This window comes from Labeo rohita, chromosome 10 (assembly GCF_022985175.1).
Source record: "Labeo rohita strain BAU-BD-2019 chromosome 10, IGBB_LRoh.1.0, whole genome shotgun sequence".
Classification (NCBI taxonomy): domain Eukaryota; kingdom Metazoa; phylum Chordata; class Actinopteri; order Cypriniformes; family Cyprinidae; genus Labeo; species Labeo rohita.
The window spans coordinates 30,486,732-30,505,386 of NC_066878.1; the positions used below are offsets into that span (position 1 = coordinate 30,486,732).

The 18,655-nt window shown below is 34.8% G+C and overlaps 3 protein-coding genes across 5 annotated transcripts in view; 1 reads left to right on the plus strand and 2 right to left on the minus strand.

Annotated features, from left to right (window-relative positions):
• grk3 (G protein-coupled receptor kinase 3) overlaps positions 1 to 3,214 on the minus strand; it is a 64,757-nt gene extending 61,543 nt beyond the window's left edge. Inside the window, exon 1 of the mRNA XM_051120688.1 lies at positions 1,178 to 3,214. Coding sequence (XP_050976645.1) covers positions 1,178 to 1,290 — 113 coding nt within the window. The 5' untranslated portion in view covers positions 1,291 to 3,214. The remainder of the gene's footprint in view (positions 1 to 1,177) is intronic.
• Positions 3,215 to 4,448: 1,234 nt separating this feature from the next.
• cryba4 (crystallin, beta A4) lies at positions 4,449 to 10,002 on the minus strand. 2 transcript variants are annotated; one of them, XM_051121414.1, is made up of 6 exons: positions 9,901 to 10,002; positions 9,532 to 9,578; positions 7,577 to 7,695; positions 5,037 to 5,178; positions 4,760 to 4,902; positions 4,449 to 4,678 (listed from the first exon to the last, which is right to left on the minus strand). In XM_051121414.1, the coding sequence occupies exons 2-6, from the start codon at positions 9,568 to 9,570 to the stop codon at positions 4,531 to 4,533; spliced, it is 591 nt and encodes a 196-aa protein (XP_050977371.1). In that variant the 5' UTR covers positions 9,571 to 9,578; positions 9,901 to 10,002; the 3' UTR covers positions 4,449 to 4,530. The 2 variants fall into 2 exon arrangements, with proteins under 2 accessions (XP_050977371.1, XP_050977372.1); XM_051121415.1 differs by having other exon boundaries at positions 9,532 to 9,575; positions 9,901 to 9,955.
• A 4,417-nt stretch (positions 10,003 to 14,419) lies between these two features.
• On the plus strand, positions 14,420 to 16,962 carry crybb1 (crystallin, beta B1). 2 transcript variants are annotated; one of them, XM_051121354.1, is made up of 6 exons: positions 14,420 to 14,513; positions 14,733 to 14,879; positions 15,762 to 15,880; positions 16,180 to 16,312; positions 16,392 to 16,534; positions 16,622 to 16,961. In XM_051121354.1, the coding sequence occupies exons 2-6, from the start codon at positions 14,754 to 14,756 to the stop codon at positions 16,797 to 16,799; spliced, it is 699 nt and encodes a 232-aa protein (XP_050977311.1). In that variant the 5' UTR covers positions 14,420 to 14,513; positions 14,733 to 14,753; the 3' UTR covers positions 16,800 to 16,961. The 2 variants fall into 2 exon arrangements, with proteins under 2 accessions (XP_050977311.1, XP_050977312.1); XM_051121355.1 differs by having other exon boundaries at positions 14,487 to 14,525; positions 16,622 to 16,962.
• Positions 16,963 to 18,655: the final 1,693 nt, after the last annotated feature.

Sequence of the window (18,655 nt, forward strand, 5' to 3'; positions counted from 1 at the left end):
ACACAACGAACTCCTCACACGGTGTTCAAGAGGACAGGTACAATAAACTCTAACAAAACCATAATCAACTATATATTAGGCCTATCTAATTATGTTTAGTATAGGTTTACTACTTCTAGATTCCTGTATAAGTGTTGTTGAATGTCTTGCTAATAAGAAATTTGGTTTATGTGCAGAACTGATTCAATCTAAAGAGAGTTTTATGTTTTATTAACCAATGGTTGATTATTTCTTTGCTTAAATAGATGAAAAATCCAAAAATACTTATTAATTTCCATCAAATATTTACAATGTTGTCCTCCAAACAATGTGCAGATTGAATGCAATGAAAACCAAGAGTGTATATAGACTGTGTAGGAAAAGGGGGTTACAATGTAAACGTACTGCTTACCATTTGAAAGCAGAAACTAAAAGTGAACTAGTAGGAGGTAAAAGAAACGCATTCACCATCTGAAATACATTTATACTCCAATACAACACACACTATCTGTTTCAACATTTCAAGGTCTAACTATTCAACAGTCACACAAAATCCCAACAATGGGCACTTTTGAGTATGCAAGCCCAAATGTGAAGCCAATGTCAGAATTTCGACCTGTTTACGGTGAATATCACCCTCAACCCGGAGCAATCTACAGGTGATAAGAGCCATTGATTCACATGGGGGAATTTTCCCAGCAGGCCTCAGTAAGTGCTGAACAACCTCAAAAACACTAAACACAGCACAAAATGTGACACTAGCTTTTTAACACAATAATTAGGATTTAGCCAACGCTTACAGAAAAAAGTACTGTGGTGTTACCACGATACTGCTAGTCAGTACTTTGATACTGTACAGGCCTGACTATCATATTCAAACCATCGTATTTACATTGAGCTCTGAGATAATTAAATAACAAGGTATATTGCTGAGCTATATCTATATATAAACAAATAGCTTGTCTAAAAGAGTGTTTTTGAAAGCGTTAGAAAGCAAACAACAAACCCTACGTGTAACGTTACATGAGAGGCCGTTGGTGATAACGGTGACAGGGAATTTCTAACGAACACTTCAAATCGTTTATTTAACACGAATATTTAGTCAAATACAGTGGAAATTCATAACTCAGTATGTTGACATGTCAAACCGCCGTTTCGCAACAAAACATTAACTGTCTGACAGACTCGTTTCTCTTACCTGGGTTCGGGAAGGATGATTTTCTTGCTCGCCCGGGCCGCTGGAGTCGATTTGCTCTTCTCCATCGCCATCAGGTAGCTGACATCGGCGAGAACCGCTTCGAGGTCCGCCATCTTCGAGCCCTCTGGGTCGAACCGAGTCGCTAACGGTACCAGAACCAGCCGTGAGGGGGTAACGTGAGGGCGGACTCAGCACGAGACGAGCGCGGGAGCTGTGGTGGTTGTGGTGGTGATGATGATGATGATGGTGGTGATGATGCGAGAGAGAGGCGCGAACATCTATTCCAGCCTCAGTTTTTTTACTATCGAGTTTTTTCCCTTCAGAAGTCCCTCAGAAAACCATCGTGGCTGAAAATAGACGAAAAAAGCGGAAGGAAGAAAAAAATCCACTGTGAATAGAAAACCTATATGTTGCTTAGCTGAAGCAACGTCAACCTCAGGTCCAACGGAGTTGCAGAAATGGCTTCTTGTTTCAGAAAGGAGAAATATATGTGCATGGCATCACCTCCAGGTTTGGAAATTGCCAAAAATAATGATTATATCGATTAATCGAGCCCCCCCATCCAGCACCCACCCCTTTGGGTGAGTTTAACGCGAACAACCCACCTGCCTGTGCAACGACCGTCCAAAAAATGACATGTAACTTAATTTAAACCAACGTCCGTGCAGATAGATGGAAATAACAGGCTAGTTAACTACAAATGCATCCAAGCTGGCCAGTCAGTGTTACAAAACGACGATGCAATCTTGACAAGATGATCTCCTTAAGGTGTTAAAATAAAGCAAGCCAGCTCGCTGCAAAACGGAGAAAATCGCCAATGCATGAAAATGGACGACGTAAGCGCCGATGTTTCCCTCTTTAATCACATTAACCAGTTGACAGCACGCAAAGAGACCACATATAACAAGGGTAATACGTGTCCTCCTCTTCTTAAAAGGCGGAAAGATGGTGGAAATCTGAAGTCTAATGGTTGGAGAAACATAAATAATGGCTATCGATGCGACAAGGGCAGCTGGAGTGTTTCCTGAACATCCGAGGCAAATGCATTCAAGATCTAAACAGCATATGCATGAGTAAATATCCTGGTCATATCACAAACAAATCCCCATTTTTGTGGGTCGACGGTTGAGATGTGCCTGTCACTCCTCTTGTTGATCCAAGCTGTTTGTCTTGATGTTAGAAGCCAATTAAAGGGCCAAAATTAAACTAGAGAAGCCTTTTTGATGTGGCAAGTCCATTGCAATGCAATGCAGTTTTCCTCTTAAACTGGATTTGCTTGCTCGTCAATTTATTTATATAATGAGAGAGGTGTGCTCTAAGCACAAAACGGCTGAGATATTGCTCTACTGTAACCTACAGATGAGAGGGGGGGGCGCTAGAAAAGGAAATAAGCAAATGTGAACGAAAGCAATCCGAGTTTCCTTTTTCTAAAAAAAAAATGTCGCGATGGTGGCACGAAACGTGCTCAGATGAAACTGCAAAGCAGTAACGTACATAAAAACACAGCTACTGTGATCTGATGTAAATGAAACGCACAAAAATAAACAGTTCACCCTGAAATCTCTGCGCTAGATCTTGCGGAACTTCATATGCATGGCTGTGCGTTTCAAACTCAAGCTTATATGGACGAAACTGAGTTTCGAAGAAAAGAAAACGACGTGGCTTTTAACCCCAACACGCTTCGTTCAGAAGCTTCAAATGTACTTTCCTCCAAAAGACATCTGATTTAGATTTTTCGATGTTACTGCCGAGAGAAACCACTCTTTTCTTTCCCATCCGTGTTTGGGTCGCAGATCCAAGTCTTCATCTCTTCCGACATCGCTCAACGAAAACACTATATCCGTCCACATAAAACACTCCAGTCCGATTCCACTCAGACCCTCCGGGAACGAGTGCTTCTTGAGGATTCCCTACGGTTAATCCAGATGGGAATACACGGCTATTTTCTTGTTTTAGTGCTTGTGTGTGAGCTGAGCCCCAACGGCGCGTCGTGAAGTGAAATTCAGGCTCTTCTGAGAGCTGCACTTCCTCCCAGCGGCCGAGTCGACGCAAAACCCGGCGCTGGAGTCGAAAAACGCGGAACTGGAATGTTGTGACGAGGCGGAGCTGGACTCCAGTTTGAGGTGTGAAGTCTCGATTTTACTTACGTTGTATACTTTTCTAACGAGTTGGTTTAGACCCCCTAACTGGTTTACGCAACACATGCTCTCTTTTTAAATAAAAGCGTAAAAAATGAAGTACGCGAAACTATTTCGCCTACTACGGCGAAGGCTTGAGTTATGCATATTAATTAGATCCTGCTGACGTTGCTTAGTAACCTTCCTGAAGCGCCCAGTCACGTTACCTCATTAATATTCATGAGTCAAACCTTCCCCATAGAAGGATTTTTCATTCGCCGTCTAAATAGCGCCCACTCACTTTTCAGCAAATCTGCTAGGCGTGCTGGAGCACGTCACGTTACGTAATTAATATTCATAACCCGTGGCTACATCATAGTAAGTCTAGCGGCTGCGCAATGTTATCTAAATAAAATCGTTGTGTAAGCGCATCCCACCTCTTTTATCAACACTTCATCTACAAAAAAGCATACTGCTTTTTTTTTTTGTTTGGGTTTGTTCTTTCAGTTCCCCGTCATATGATTTAATCTGACAAACAATGAAATTGAAACCCACTTCTTGAAACAAGTTAAGTCATGTTGTGGAGCGTTTTCGTTTATTTTTTTTCAAAGGGATTTCTGATATTTTGTTTCTCATTAAACCTTTATTGCACGGCATTCTTATTTATGATCATTTGGCTTGTAGGTTTATTACGCCCCCTGGCGGAAGACGAGTGAAAGTGCATTTTATTTTCTAGTGATAATTCACCCAATAAAATGAATATAGTGTCATTATTTGCTTTTTACAAACTTGTATGAATTTCTCTCTTCAGCTGAACACGAAAAATGATATTCTGAAGAATGTTGGTCGACGGCAGCCATTGACTTTCATAGTATGGGGGGAAAAACAATGGAAGTCTATGGGTGCCGTCAGCAGTTTTCTTTAAAATATCTTCTTTTGTGTTTAACAGAAGAAAGAAACTCATACAGGTGACAAATGATGACAGAATTAAAATTTTGGGTCAACTCAAGTTTTTTAGCCAAAACAACAAGAAAAAAAGCACAGCATGTAATATGTTTAATCTGTTTGAAAGTGTCCGAAACTCCTCAATGTTGCTCTGAGGTTTCAGTAAATGCACTCCATGTTTTGGACACAGATTTATAACAGGAGGTCAGTGAGGTTTAAGAAAGACAGTTTATTTAGCATCGGGCAGAAAGGGGCGTGAGAGTTTTTAGGTGAAGGGCGAGGAGAAATCCGTTACTGCTGGATACGGCGGATGGACTGGATCTGAGGGGTCTGGCAATGGGAGCCGAACTCCTTGAAGTGTTTGTACTCCCCACAGTGGCGGTCACACTCCATGATGTACTGGTATCCACGATAACCAGGGAACTGGTAGCACACAAACCTGAACAGACAGAACAGACAGCGGTGAATGAAAAAGCGCAAGGACACTGAACAGATGAAGGAAACCCAAGCAGATACTCACGCTCCGGACTGAACACGCATAGAGCCCACTTCATTGTTGCACCATCCCATAGCCTGAAGAGAGGGGTAGTCGTCACTGAGCTCTCCCTTGCGGCCCAGGTAGTTCTCCCTCTCGTAGATGGTCATTCTGCACTCCCTGTGGTTCTGGGTGGAATTATATAAACGTAATGTCAGCCAGTGAGCATTTTTCCAATGCAATGCCGAAAATGATCAAAGAAACCCCGTGCAAAATAAGTTCAGATAAGGCAGGTTGTGGTTTTCGAGCTTTGTGAACTTACAGCGCAGGAAATGGGTCTAAAGGAGGTCATTCTCTCGATGTGGTAAGCATTGCTTCCTCCGAAGGCATCGCACTGAGGGTACTCGCCCCGCTCCAGCACGAACTGGTGACCCTGGTAATTTCCGTGCTCGTAGCCCACCCACCTGAAGACAAACACGGGTTAAACAGTGTGCCACAGTGTTGTTGTTATTAACTAGAATTAAAACTATAGAAAAATCAATTTAGTTAATTAAAATAGAGTTAAAATGAAATATAAATGGTAGATGTAAAACCTTGGCCTTGGCAACTAAATTAAATAAAACAAGCTGAAGTACTAAAAGAATTAAAACTGTAATAAAAAAAAGAATTAAAGCTACAAAAATACAAAAGCACATGACAAAATTACTAAAATTTGAGTTAAAAATAGAGAAATCAAAGAGATTGCAAAATAATATATATAATACATAAACTGAAATAAATTGGTGTTGAATTTATTTCTTATATAAAAAATATTTTTACAGTGTTGTTAACCAAAACTATTAAAATGTTTGAAATAAAGCAGAAATATATATATATTTAATTAAATGTAAATATTTAATGTTAGCAAAATAAAAAATGCCTTTGCAACTAACTGAAATTAAACAAGTTTAATCTAAAGTGCTAAAACTGAAATAAAAACTAAATAAAAAAAAATGAACCATTGAAAAAAAAGCACACAACTAAATTACTAAAACGCAAGCTAAAATTAAATTTAAACTGAAAATATACAAAAATTACATGCATAATGTTAATAAATAATTTAATAGTATATAATACACAAGAAATGTTGTAGAATTTACTTTGAAATAATTTTCACTTAAAGAAATCACATGATTTTTTTTAAATAGAAAGACTGAAATACTATTTCTTGTAAAACATTTTTACAGCTATTTTTTTTTTACAATGTTGTTAACTAAAACTAAGATGATTAAAATGTTTTTTAACTGAGCTGAAATAAATAAATATTTGATTAAAAGAACTCTAGAAAATTAGAAATGTTAGCAAATTACAAATGCTTTGGCATCTAACTAAAATAAAACACATTTAAGTTGAAGTGCTAAAATAACTGAAACTGAAATACAAAAAACTTAAATGCATAATATTAATAAATACTTCTAATAGTACATAAAATACACAAAAAATGGAGTAGGATTTACTTCGAAACAATTTTCACTCATAAATTGAATAATTACAAAGACGTGGCAAGTCACATCAAATTAAACATTACATTTCTGAAATAGAAATACTGAAATACTATTTCTTGTAAAACATGCTCCTATAATCAAAAACAACTTTTAATTTTAACATTTTTAAAATGTTTTTCATTTTAAATAAAGCTGAAATAAAACAAATATTTGATTAAAAGAGCTTAGAAAATTAGAAATGTTAGCAAATTAGAAACGCCTTGGCAGCTAACTGAAATAAAATAAGTTAAGTTGAAGCATTAAAAAAAAAATTAAAACAAAAATGAATGATTAAAAAATAATAATAAAATCACAAAAACACACAACAAAAAAGCTAAAAGTAAAATGAAAACTGAAAATATTTAAAAAATAAATAAATAAATGCGTAATATTAATAAAGTAATAGTATACAAAAATACACAAAAAGGTGTAAAATTTACTTTGAAACAATTTTCACTCAGAAATTACTAGTAAATTTTATGAATAATTACAACGAAACGGCAAGTCACACATCGGCATTAAAAACAGAAAGACTGAAATACTACTTTTTGTAAAACACTCTTATAATCTTTTTAAAAATGTTTTTTACTGAAAAATATATTTTTTTAGTGTTGTTAACTAAAACTAAAATTCTAAAAAATATTTTAATAGTATATATAATACATAATAAATAGTATAAAATGTACTTCTAAACAATTTTCTCTCAAAAAATGCTAGTAAATTTCATGAATAATTACAAAGAAATGGCAAGTCAAATCAAATTAAACATTAAATTTTGAAATCAAAAAACTGAAAGAGTATTTTCTTACTCAAAATAATCTTTTTTTTAGGTGTAAATCAAACTATGACAACACTGTGGCATCAATTTGTGGATAAGCATATGAACGTCTTTGCACACTGCAACATGTTCTTAAGTGACCTGCCTGTTCAAATTAAGGTTACACAAATAAAACACCACATGGAATAAAGACACGCTTGTTAAACAAAACCCCTGCTGACCAAGAATCACAACTGCTGCTTTTACTTAGGGTTAGTGATTTTAACAAACCATTCACCCCAGATTTAGCCATTTAACCAGCATTGTTCAATTGACCAGCATCAAATTGAGCAGATGCACTCACTTGAGCCACATCCAGAGACCTGAATAACAGAGAAATCTAAACTCTAAGCCTAAACTCTATTGATGTTGCTTTTTGGCTTTACAGAGCATGTTTTTTAGAGAATAAAAGGTCAGGTCATGGTTTTTGCCCGACATGGAGTCTCAGCTAGTGGAGATAATTGGCGCAAACCTCAGGAATTACGTAGACTATCAGACAAAGAGCTTGGAGAAAACACTCACGCTCCGCTCTCCACTCTCAATGAGCGCACGCTCTCGAAACCGAACTCCATGACGTTGCAGCACTCTGAGGTGAACTCATGGTGACGGCCCTGGAAACACTCCTCGTCGTACACGATGATCTGGAAGACAGAGGTTGGGCACCTTTAAAGATTTCAAGGGCACAATTAAAGACTTGCATGTTGGGGAAAAGGCCAAATGGGATGTGAAGCTCTAGAAAAGCAGCAGCGTTGCTCAACATCAGTGTACATATTAGGAATTATACTATCAAATTATAGCAAAACCATCCAGATAACAACATTCCTGGAGCCCTTGAAATCATTATGCAATCCTTTCGGACTTATGTAGGATTCCTTGGAACACAACCGCTTGTTTTGGAGATCTCGATGAGTGACAGCATTGTGTCAAACATATGCTGAAAAAAATTGGGGTGTTTTGGAAATTGCAAGTAAACTTCACAAACAGTTGCAAAGAACACATTTTGGAGCAGAAAAACTGAAAAATATTTTTCTTGTAAAATGTACTTTGATTAATCTGACAATTTTTACTCAGAAATTGCTATTAAACCTCACAATGACAAAGAAATAACATGTAATAGCTTAAATACATGTAAGATTTTGAAGGAGAAAAACTGAAATAGTATTTTTTTGTAAAATGTACTTCAGTAATATTTGTTTAATTTTACAACTTTCTCTTAGAAACTGACAGAAAATTTCACAAATACAAAAAAACTAATTAAATGTGAAATTTTGACATAGAAAACTGAAATAGTATTTTCTTGTAAAATGCACTTCTTGTGAAATAATATTGGATTTATTTAAATTACTGAAAAATTAAGCTAAAAGTTAAATGAAAACTGAAAATACAAAATATAAATGCAAATGCAAAGTATTACTATTATATAACAGACTGAAAATGGTATAGGATTTACTTTATTTTTTACTCAAAAATTGTTAGTAAATTTCACAAACAATTACAAAAAAAGATTAAAAAACTAAAATAGTATTTTCTTGTCAAACAATCTCTGACTTTTTAAAAGAAATAATTTTTAAAAAATGACTAAAACAAGCTAAAATTCAAATGAATACTGAAAATACAAACACAAATGCAAATGCAAATTATTAATAAATACTTTATACTATTATTTAATGCACTAAAATGGTGTGGTATTTACTTTGATTAATTTTTACTCAGAAACTGCTAGTCAATTTCACAAGTACAAAAAAGGCTACAATAACTAATAGTATTTTCATGTAATATAATATTTGACTTATTTAAAGAAATATTAAAAAAAAGACTAAAACGTATGCTAAAATTAAAATGAAAACAAAAATAAATGCATAATATATAAATAGTTTATACTATTATTTAATACACTAAAATGGTGTTTTAAAAAGATTTACTGATTAATTTTTACTCAGAAATTGCTAGTAAATTTCACATTTACAAAATAAAGACTAGAAAAAATAAAATCGTTTCTTCTAAAATAATATTTGATATATTTAAAGAAATGTTTGTAAAAAAACAAAAAAAGTGAACTGAAATGAAAATGAAAAATAAAAGCAAATGCAAAATATTAAGAAATACTTTATACCATTATATAATACACTAAAATGGTGTAGGATTTACTCTGATTATTTTTTACTCAGAAATTGCTAGTAATTTTCACAAACAATTACAAAAAAGACTAGAAAAAAATAGATTTTAGTTATTATTTATAAGAAACATATTTTAAAAAACCTTAAGCTAAAATTAAAATGAAAACTGAAAACATAAATAAAATCAAATGCTAAATATTAATAAATACTTTATATATTGATTATTTTTTACTCAGAAATTGCAAGTAAAATTCAAACAATTACAAAAAACAAGACTAGAAAAAAAAATAGTATTTTCTTCTAAAATGTACTTTGATAATCGTTTTTACAATTTCAGAAAAATAATTTTTGACAGCATACCTTCCAATGGCCAGAGAACTTGGTGCAATGGTGAGTCATTTTGTCTGCTTGAAAACAAAAAGCAAGTTGGTACAAACAGTTCAAAGTTACAGATTAAACAGAATTAGTCAATTAAACTTCACTACAGATATTAGTGATGACAAACCAACATCCCATACATCTCAAAAACAACAACATGCACATCTGAATTAAACTAAATGAGACTTTACATCAGTACAGTTTGACTATGTGCTCTGTGTTTGAGTCATTCCCAAGTTACTGGATCATACAGGAAGGCCTCTCTAGAAGAAGCCGTGGACCTGTTGCGGTTTAGACGTGTGAGGGAGGTTGGGGGGACAGACAGCGGGCCCGTAGCGGAGAACAACTCACCTCGCTTCGATGCCCTTGGGACGTCCTGATGTGAGAGTGAAAGCTGGGCATGTGCATGTACCCTTTTAAAGCCTCCCCTGGCAAAGGGCCCAGTAAAAGCCCCGGCTCAGCAGCGAGGGAGGGGCTTGCCATTGTCCAGCTGACAAAGGAGGGGTTAAATCTATACAGCTGGAGAAGTGCAAACGCCACACTATCCCCGCCTGGATCCAGGCATGGACGCTCGGACCTGGACACACGCGAGTCATATGCACATATGTGTTAAGGGCCAACGCGGATCTGAGGCGGTGCATGTGTAGGGGCAGAAGTGCGGGTCTTGGACCCGATCCATATATGACGCTCTTGTTTTGGTTCAGTGAATGTGTTATAATTGACAGCAGTAGAGGTTTACAGTAATGCTATGAAGATGTCATCACTTACAGTATCATAATAAAAGTTACTAAATTATTCAAAAGTATTATTATTTACGCAATAATATATTTGGGGAATAACAGGTTTTGTACAATAATATACAGTTTTACAATACCCCTTGTTTACAATACCCTACCATTCAAAAGTTTGAAATCAGAAAGATTTTAAATGTTTTTTAAAGAAGTCTCTTATGCTCATAAAAGATGCATTTATTTGATCAAAATGCAGGGAAAAACAGTAATATTCTAAAATATTATTACAATTTGTAATAACGGTTTACTATTTTAATATACTTTAAAACATAATTTATTTCCGTGATGCAAAGCTGATTTTTTTAGCATCATTATTCCTTCAGAAATCATTCTAATATGCTAATTTATTATCAATGTTGGAAACAGTTTTTGCTGCTTAATATTTTTTTTGGAACCTGTGATATTTTTTAGTGAATAAGAAGTAAAAAAGAATATCATGTATTTAAAAATAAATAAAAAAATATATATATAAAAAATAAAAAAGTGATGGTTAAGACTTATATTCATAGAAAATATTTATATTTTGAAAAATGCTGAGAATCTTTTCAAAAAATGTTCTAAAAAATTTAAAATTAACTGTTTTCAATATTGATAATAAATCAGCATATTAGAATGATTTCTGAAGGATCACTGAAGACTGTAATGGATGATGAAAATTCAGCTTTACATTACATGAATATATTATATTTTTTTATGGAACATTAAAATAGAAAACCGTTATTTTAATTTGTAATAATATTTCACAAGATTACTGTTTTTTTCTGTATTTTTGATCAAATAAACGCAGCCTTGATGAGCATAAGAAACATTGAAAATCTTACTGATCCCAAACTTTTGAACAGCAGTGTAGGTAAGACAAAAATGTAGATAACCTTTAAATATGCTGAGATATATTTTATATGCTGACAACTGATCTTGGTCTCTATTTTTTAATACTTTGGAGATGTGAAAACAAAACACAGGGGAAAAGGAAAATATGAAGGGTTCACTGTTTTTTTGTTTGTTTGTTTGTTTGTTTGTTTTTTTTACATTTTTACTGAACTGTACCATAAATTTGTCCTATGGTGTGACATAGCAATAATTAAGAAAAAAAAAAAAACTCTTAATAATATATAAATAGCATGAGAAAGATTTATCTTCATTGTTAGACACTTATTTATAAAAATTATAATTAACATAATTTTTACCCCATTACTTGTTGGACAATTTCAAGACAAACTTTGACAACAAAACTTTGCTGTCATCCGTTCAAAAATGCTGAAATTTAAACCATTTTAAGATGAGCGATATTTCTGTCTCCCCTATTGCAGTACTCAAATGTTTTTTAAATTATTCTGAGATCAAAACAAATCAAAGAAAACACAACAAAAAAAAGAAAGTTTCATTTTAAAACAAATAATATCAACATGTTTTTTAAACAAAACAAAGTATTTTTCATCATTCTTATTCAAACAGTATGTTGCTGAAACTCTTCTAGCCCCCCCTTGCTGCACAGCTAAATATGAATGATATTCAAACTATATTCATTAAGATGTCAATGAATCTTTTTAAACTATATGGATACTCATGTTAAGGCATTATATTGATTCTATTTACTTTCTATTGACTTCTCTTAGAATTTTTTCGCTTCTGGTGGATCCCTGTTAGTTTTCTGTCTGTATTTCTGTACCCTCTCTCTTCCACTAATCTCCCCTCCCTCAATTCTTTCTTTTTCAAAAACAAAGTATCACATTTTATACTCATTTTCATCACACGCTATAAGAGTACAAGTTTTCTGCAAAAACATCAGAAAATAGTTTTAATAATGTAATTATTGCATTTAAGAACACTGAAAATGATCAAAAAAGAACAAAAAGGAGTTAAACAAACCTTATTTAATTATTTAAAATGCTTCTAAAAAAAAATCTACCTTGTCCTCTGGTGTGACAGTACAGGCGTCACACCACGGGACGTTTCAGCAATTTGTGTTGATAAACGACCTTACTATTCCGAGTTAGCGGGTAGCAAGACACATTTGCATAACTGTCTATGATTATGTAGTTTAACATGGTTTTTAATTAAAAAATATAATTTAGGGGTGTCACACCAAAGGACAACAAAACGTAACACTTCTGTAGTGGTTCCAAAAAAGTTAAATATTTGAACCATTCTGAAACAAAAACTGACCATGTGCACTTGTCATGGGCTTCACATGGGGCTTCAGTCACACAATCATGAAAGGGGTCCTTCAACCAATTAAAGTTTTCTCTGGAATTGCCCGATTTAAAATCAGAATATGGTGTCACACCAGAGGACATGGTTTTCAGAGACAAAATATATCAAGTTTCTAAATATATGGATGAAAAAACTGATAAATGCCATTTACTAAAATAGACACTTGTATTGTTACATTTTTATGCTTTTCTTTTTAATTTATAAAAGTTGTAATTTATTGAACCATGATTGAGGGTCACACCATAGAACAATTTTGAGATTTGGCAAAAAAAAAATTAAAAATTGAATAACACTGCAATTTTTATAACAACAGGTCCATGTAAGAAATGGACAAAGAAATGTTTAACAATTTACTGCATTAACGACAATATTAATTATATTCATTTTCATCTTGTGGGAAAATATTATTACTATTAAAAACAACTGTTTTCTTTTTGAATATATTTTAAAATGTAATTTATTCCTGTGATAAAAAACTGAAATTTTCAGCATCATTACTCCAGTCTTCAGTGTCACATGATCCTTCAGAAATCATTCTAATATGCCAATTTGCTACTCAAGAAACATTTCTTATTATTATCAGTTTTAAAAACAGTTGTACTGCTTAATATTTTTGCGGAAGGAGCATTTGAAATAGAAATCTTATGTAACATTATAAATGTCTTTACTACCACTAAAATTTAATGAATTCTTGCTAATAAACAGTACAACATTTTTTCTACATTTAAATGGACAGTTATTTGTTTGTTTGTTATTGTTGTCATTATTTTTTATTTATATAACTAAATTTTGGCATTTCCAGCAGTCTCACAAACCCTCTGCAGTTCCATCTCCAACCCCAAGGAAAACCCTGGCAGAATTTTTTAACCACTCTGGGTTATTTTTTGTTTGAATAAACAAAAAACTGACTGTGACAAATCTACTGTAGTAATAATAATAATAATAATAATAATAATAATAATAATAGTAATAAATGTTCAAAAATCATTCACGTCAGAATATAAAAAAAAAAACATTTAATATATAAAATAAAAGGCTTCTATAAAGCCAAAACATGTTAAGGTTTATACGCTGCTCTTTATTTATTACTCTGCTTTCAAAGGTTACTGCTAATCATTCAGCGAGTCAGTAGGAGAGGTTCTCAAAAGATACATTGCAGTTGTTACATGGCTATTGCAGCATTCATTTTAAAAGATTGTAGCCGTATATCTCATACAGCATGCTCAAAGAGTGCCTGTGAGACTCTGTGCAACTCCATGTGGGATCCTTCAGTTGCATAACAAGCTCATTCTGCATCTGCTATCACACAAACACGACCTAAAAGATACCACTGCAAATGTAATACTAAGCTTATAAATCATGAGTATCTGAATGATTGGAATAAAACTGGTATCAGATGTCAGATATGGATTTTCTAATGGGCAACAGTATGTAGCAATAATAATAATATTAACAATAATAATGAATATATATTTAAAATATGAAAATATATTACAATTAAAATGATAATATTTGATGAAAAAAATTATTGCACTCAAAATATATATTATATATTATAATGCATTTGACATCAGAGTGTAACATCACAGCGCATAATGCTTGTTAAACTCAGAGAGCATGTTAGAGAGCGGGTTAAGGCGGATAAGGATCACGTGACCTCTGACCTGCGTGCATACCTCTCTTCCATATGTACCATATAGCATAGAGTGCCGGCTAAGAGGGGAAAGTGCCATTGTCAGGGTTTTCCATTGACAGTAAAATGCTTACGGGCGCTGCGGGGAGAGCCTTCTGGGCTATGCGATGACCCTGCGGCTTTGGCACAGACAAAGTCTGATGACGACGTGTTTCTATTGTATGCCGAGTGCCTCTGTACTCCCCTTGCCAGGGTATAAAAGTTAGAGCACTGGTCAGAGGGGGCCAGCACGAGCCAGCCAACCCAGCACAGCTGTACTCAAGCAGGTAAGAGCCCAGGTAAATCGGATATAGCAAAAGCTGAGTCCCCTCACCAGCTCACGGATCTAGTAGGAAACTGCCCTTGTTTTTCAGCGACTGTGAAGTCCAAACCATCCCTAACATTCAAACCCCGTCCCACAACACCAGTCCTGTATAGACGTTTTGGAGTATACGCACCAGTTTCAAGCCTCATGACATTTCCCACCCTTTGCTCTTTTCTCACAGACGTTCTTGAACCCCTTCACCATGTCTCAGACCGCCAAGTCCGCCACCAACCAGGGCACTGACGCCAAGGACAAGGGAGCTCCCGCCCCTGCCGCCACCAGCAAGGCTTCCAAGACCGGAGAGCCCGGATTCATGGGTAACTACAGAGTAAGTATATGCACTGAACTGGTTTGAGGAAACAGATTTTGGCAGACAAACGACATACAGACTTTGTGATTAGCATGAAACTTCCACTCTTAAAACTAAAAGTTCTTTATTGGAGTCTGTCCATTAACCAAATTGATTCTACTGCAAATTTAAGAATTTTAAGTTATTTTTTGACGTCTATGATTCCATGAAGAACCTTTAACATCCATGGAACCTCAATTGCACAAAATAGTTCTTTGTAGCAGAAAAATGTTTTAAGAACTGTCCACTAAAAGTTTCTTTGCTGAACCAAAATGATTCTTCTACAAATTTGAAAAATTAAAGTTGTTTTTTTTTTACTTCTATGATTCCATGAAGAACTCTTCACATCCATGGAATCTCCATTGCACCAAAAAGCTTACTAAAAAGCGCTTTGGGGACCAATATGATTCTTCTACAAATTAAAAACATTATAGTGCTTTTTTGATTTCTATGATCCTATAAACAACTCTTAACATTAATGGAACCTCCATTGCACAAAAAAAAGTTCTTTATAGTGAAAAATGCTTTTTAAAGAACTTTTCACTATAAAGTTCTTTGAGAAACCAAAATGATCCTTCTGCAAATTTAAAAATGTAAATTCTTTTTTTGACTTCTATGATTCAATGATCCCTTAACATCCATGGAACCTCCATTGCTTCATTGAAAAAGTTCTATTGGGAACCAAAATGTAGATCATTAAAATGTTCTTCACACCAAGAAAAAATGGTTTTAAGAAGGTTCTTTGGGAAATCCGAAATGGTTCTTCTATGGCACTGCTGCAGAAATCCCCTTTTAGTCCAGCTAAATTGTGAAATTAATAAAGTAAGTGGAAAACCTGATCATGGTCTACTTCTCTTGCAGATCTTCCTGTTCGATCAGGAGAACTTCCAGGGCAGGATGATGGAGATGCAGAATGAGTGCATGAACGTTTGTGAACGCGGAATGGACAGAGTCCGCAGTATCATTGTTGAGTGCGGCCCGTAAGTCACCCGAACAGTGGATATTATCTAATGTGGAAAGGAAAAACATTATTAGTATTTTGAATTCATTTTTTGTTAACATTTTTATTATTTTAATATGCTTATATAATTTGTACTCATTTTTATTTCAGTTTTAGTGCTGAAAAATGTATTTTTACTGTTGCAGTTTTAGTTTTGTTGGTACCATCTTTTTTTCCCCATACTCATGCTGTCATCCCTCCGTCCCTCTTTTTTTTCCTTGTCCTTGTGTTGCCGTCCACTATCTGGTCTGCATCTCTCCCTGCTGTCTACATCTTTAGCTTTGTTGCCTTCGAGCAGACTAACTTCCGTGGCGAGATGTTCATCCTGGAGAAGGGCGAGTATCCTCGCTGGGACACCTGGTCAAACAGCTACCGCAGTGATTGTCTCATGTCCCTCAGACCCATTCGCATGGTAGGACACTCGAGAGGGCGTTGCAATTTCTCCTTATTGAAATCAAATGCATGTTGCTAATTGTTCCAAATGCATACAGGACCCCATGGAGCACAAGATCTGCCTGTACGAGCTGTGTGACTTCCAGGGCAACAAGATGGAGATCCAGGAGGATGATGTGCCAACCCTGTGGGCGCATGGCTTCTGTGACAGAGTGGGCAGCGTGAGGGTTCCCGGTGGAGCGTGAGTACCAAATCAAAACCTTATCCAACAGTAATAGCAATAGCAATACTACCCCATGTTTTACACACTGTTTTCCTCTTTTTGAAGTTGGGTGGGATACCAGTACCCCGGCTACAGAGGCTACCAGTATCTGTTTGAGTGTGGCGACTACAGACACTACAACGAGTTTTGTGCCTTCCAGCCTCAGATTCAGTCCATGCGCCGTGTGAGGGACATGCAGTTCCACCAGCGCGGCTGCTTCAACCTGACTGCCGCTAAACAGTGAACTCATCCCGCTGCGGTCCTGTAGCATAACGACTAGCCTTCTCATGGCGCTTTTTATCCCCGTACCTCCCCCTCTTCTCTGATACCTCACCCCCAGAATAGATTAATTTAAATTGTCCCGGACATCTAACTGACTTTTTATGATGCCAATAATAAACATGTTTTGGAAAAACAAAAAGCTGACTTCTCTTGTTATTCTTTTCTTACTTTATTATTAGCATTGATCAGTAACATTTAAAGGACTTAAATAGGCAAATATGCAATACAAATACACAATTTACTAGCTTAAAAAAAGTTACATTTTCTAGGGAAAGTGTTAATATTTAAAATCTCTTTTAATTTTGCTATCAGGGTTATTTTTAATTTAAATCTATATTTAAATATCTTTACAACATTATATTGTAAACTTATATTTTAAAAAAATTATAATTTAGATTTTGAATGAAAATGAATTTATATTTTTATGTAAGATAAAAATTTATATTTAAACTCAAATAATATCTGTAAGCCAATTATTAATCAGGTTATGCCTTAGTATGGCAATATGCATTTTTTATTGAAATGTATTTCATGCTATGATTACATTGCTTTATCATAATAAAAAGTGAAACCTTAATTTAATTAACCCTTTAATTTTCAATGAGTATTGATTAAGATAAATTAATACAATTAACTCAATTTAAACTCTATTATATATAATTTAAGACAATTATTGATCAGAACCAGATTACGTTTTGCAATTAATATTGCAATGGTTATTGTATTAAAATACATCTTGAACTATGATTTATATTTTTTAGAACCATTTTTTTAGATTTTTTTTACCATAATATAGAGTGGGACTAGGGTGTAGAATTTAGTAGGGAAGCTAGGAACATGTCCCTATCAATATACAGCGACTACTAAATTGTCCTTAGCAATAATTTTGAACAAACAATTAAACATGTATGTAATCAGTTGTCATTTGAATGGCATAATTGATATTTTACTTGTAAATACCATAATCTAATCATACACTTTTTCCCTCTTATTTCAGTTAATGTCATAAAACTACAGAGCTAAGCCAGTATCAGTACTAACAGCGTAGTGTAAACATGGCTGGAGACTCGAAAAGCGGAGGAACAGGCGAACCGAATCACTTGAGTCATTTACGCTGGAAGCACTCCGATTGATTCAGTTTAAGCGATTCACTAGCAAAAAACAAATTAAAGAGCCATTCATTTTCATATCACTTGTATTGGTTTTACAAAGCACGTATAGTGACGATGGGTTCAAACGGAACTTCTCAAAATTCCGAATCAGTTCAACCGCTGCGTCGCAAAATGATTCACTGTTTCGAAGAGCTCTAATCGGATCGCGAATCATTAGATTCAGGTCGGGACTTCAAATCACGTATCGCAAATCAATTTATTTGAATCTGGACTTCAAATCGCGTATCACGAATCATTTGATTTACCTTGCGTCCCAGTGTGCATACTATCCACCCTATCTGCCCTAAATAGTATTACAATTACTACTATCACATAATATTTAGGATGGATAGTATCCACATTGGGACGCAGGTTTAAACTAAAACTTTGTAGCTGGTTCGCAAATAATTTGATCATGCGAACTGAATGATTCGCGATCGGCACACCGAACCCACGATCTGACAGGGAATCATTTGATTTAGATCGGAGCTGTGCGTATCGCGAATCATCTGATTCAGATTGGAATTTTGAAGCGGGTTCGTTAATGATTTCGCGTAATGAATGATTCGCGATCCGCGCTCCCAAGTCCCGATCTGAAATGATGGTTCGCGAATCATTATTAAGATCGAGACTTCGGAACAGGTTCGCGAATCTCTTGATTCAGTTC

Excerpts from the sequence above, each read along its gene's own strand:
- crybb1 (XM_051121354.1), top strand. The coding sequence starts at position 14,754 with ATGTCTCAGACCGCCAAGTCCGCCACCAACCAGGGCACTGACGCCAAG. Across the intron at positions 14,880-15,761 it reads GATTCATGGGTAACTACAGA|ATCTTCCTGTTCGATCAGGA; the intron begins GTAAGTATATGC and ends CTTCTCTTGCAG. Across the intron at positions 16,535-16,621 it reads GTGAGGGTTCCCGGTGGAGC|TTGGGTGGGATACCAGTACC; the intron begins GTGAGTACCAAA and ends CTCTTTTTGAAG.
- cryba4 (XM_051121414.1), bottom strand. The coding sequence starts at position 9,570 with ATGACTCACCATTGCACCAAGTTCTCTGGCCATTGGAAG. Across the intron at positions 5,179-7,576 it reads TTGAGAGTGGAGAGCGGAGC|GTGGGTGGGCTACGAGCACG; the intron begins GTGAGTGTTTTC and ends GTTTGTCTTCAG. Across the intron at positions 4,679-4,759 it reads ATGCGTGTTCAGTCCGGAGC|GTTTGTGTGCTACCAGTTCC; the intron begins GTGAGTATCTGC and ends CTGTCTGTTCAG.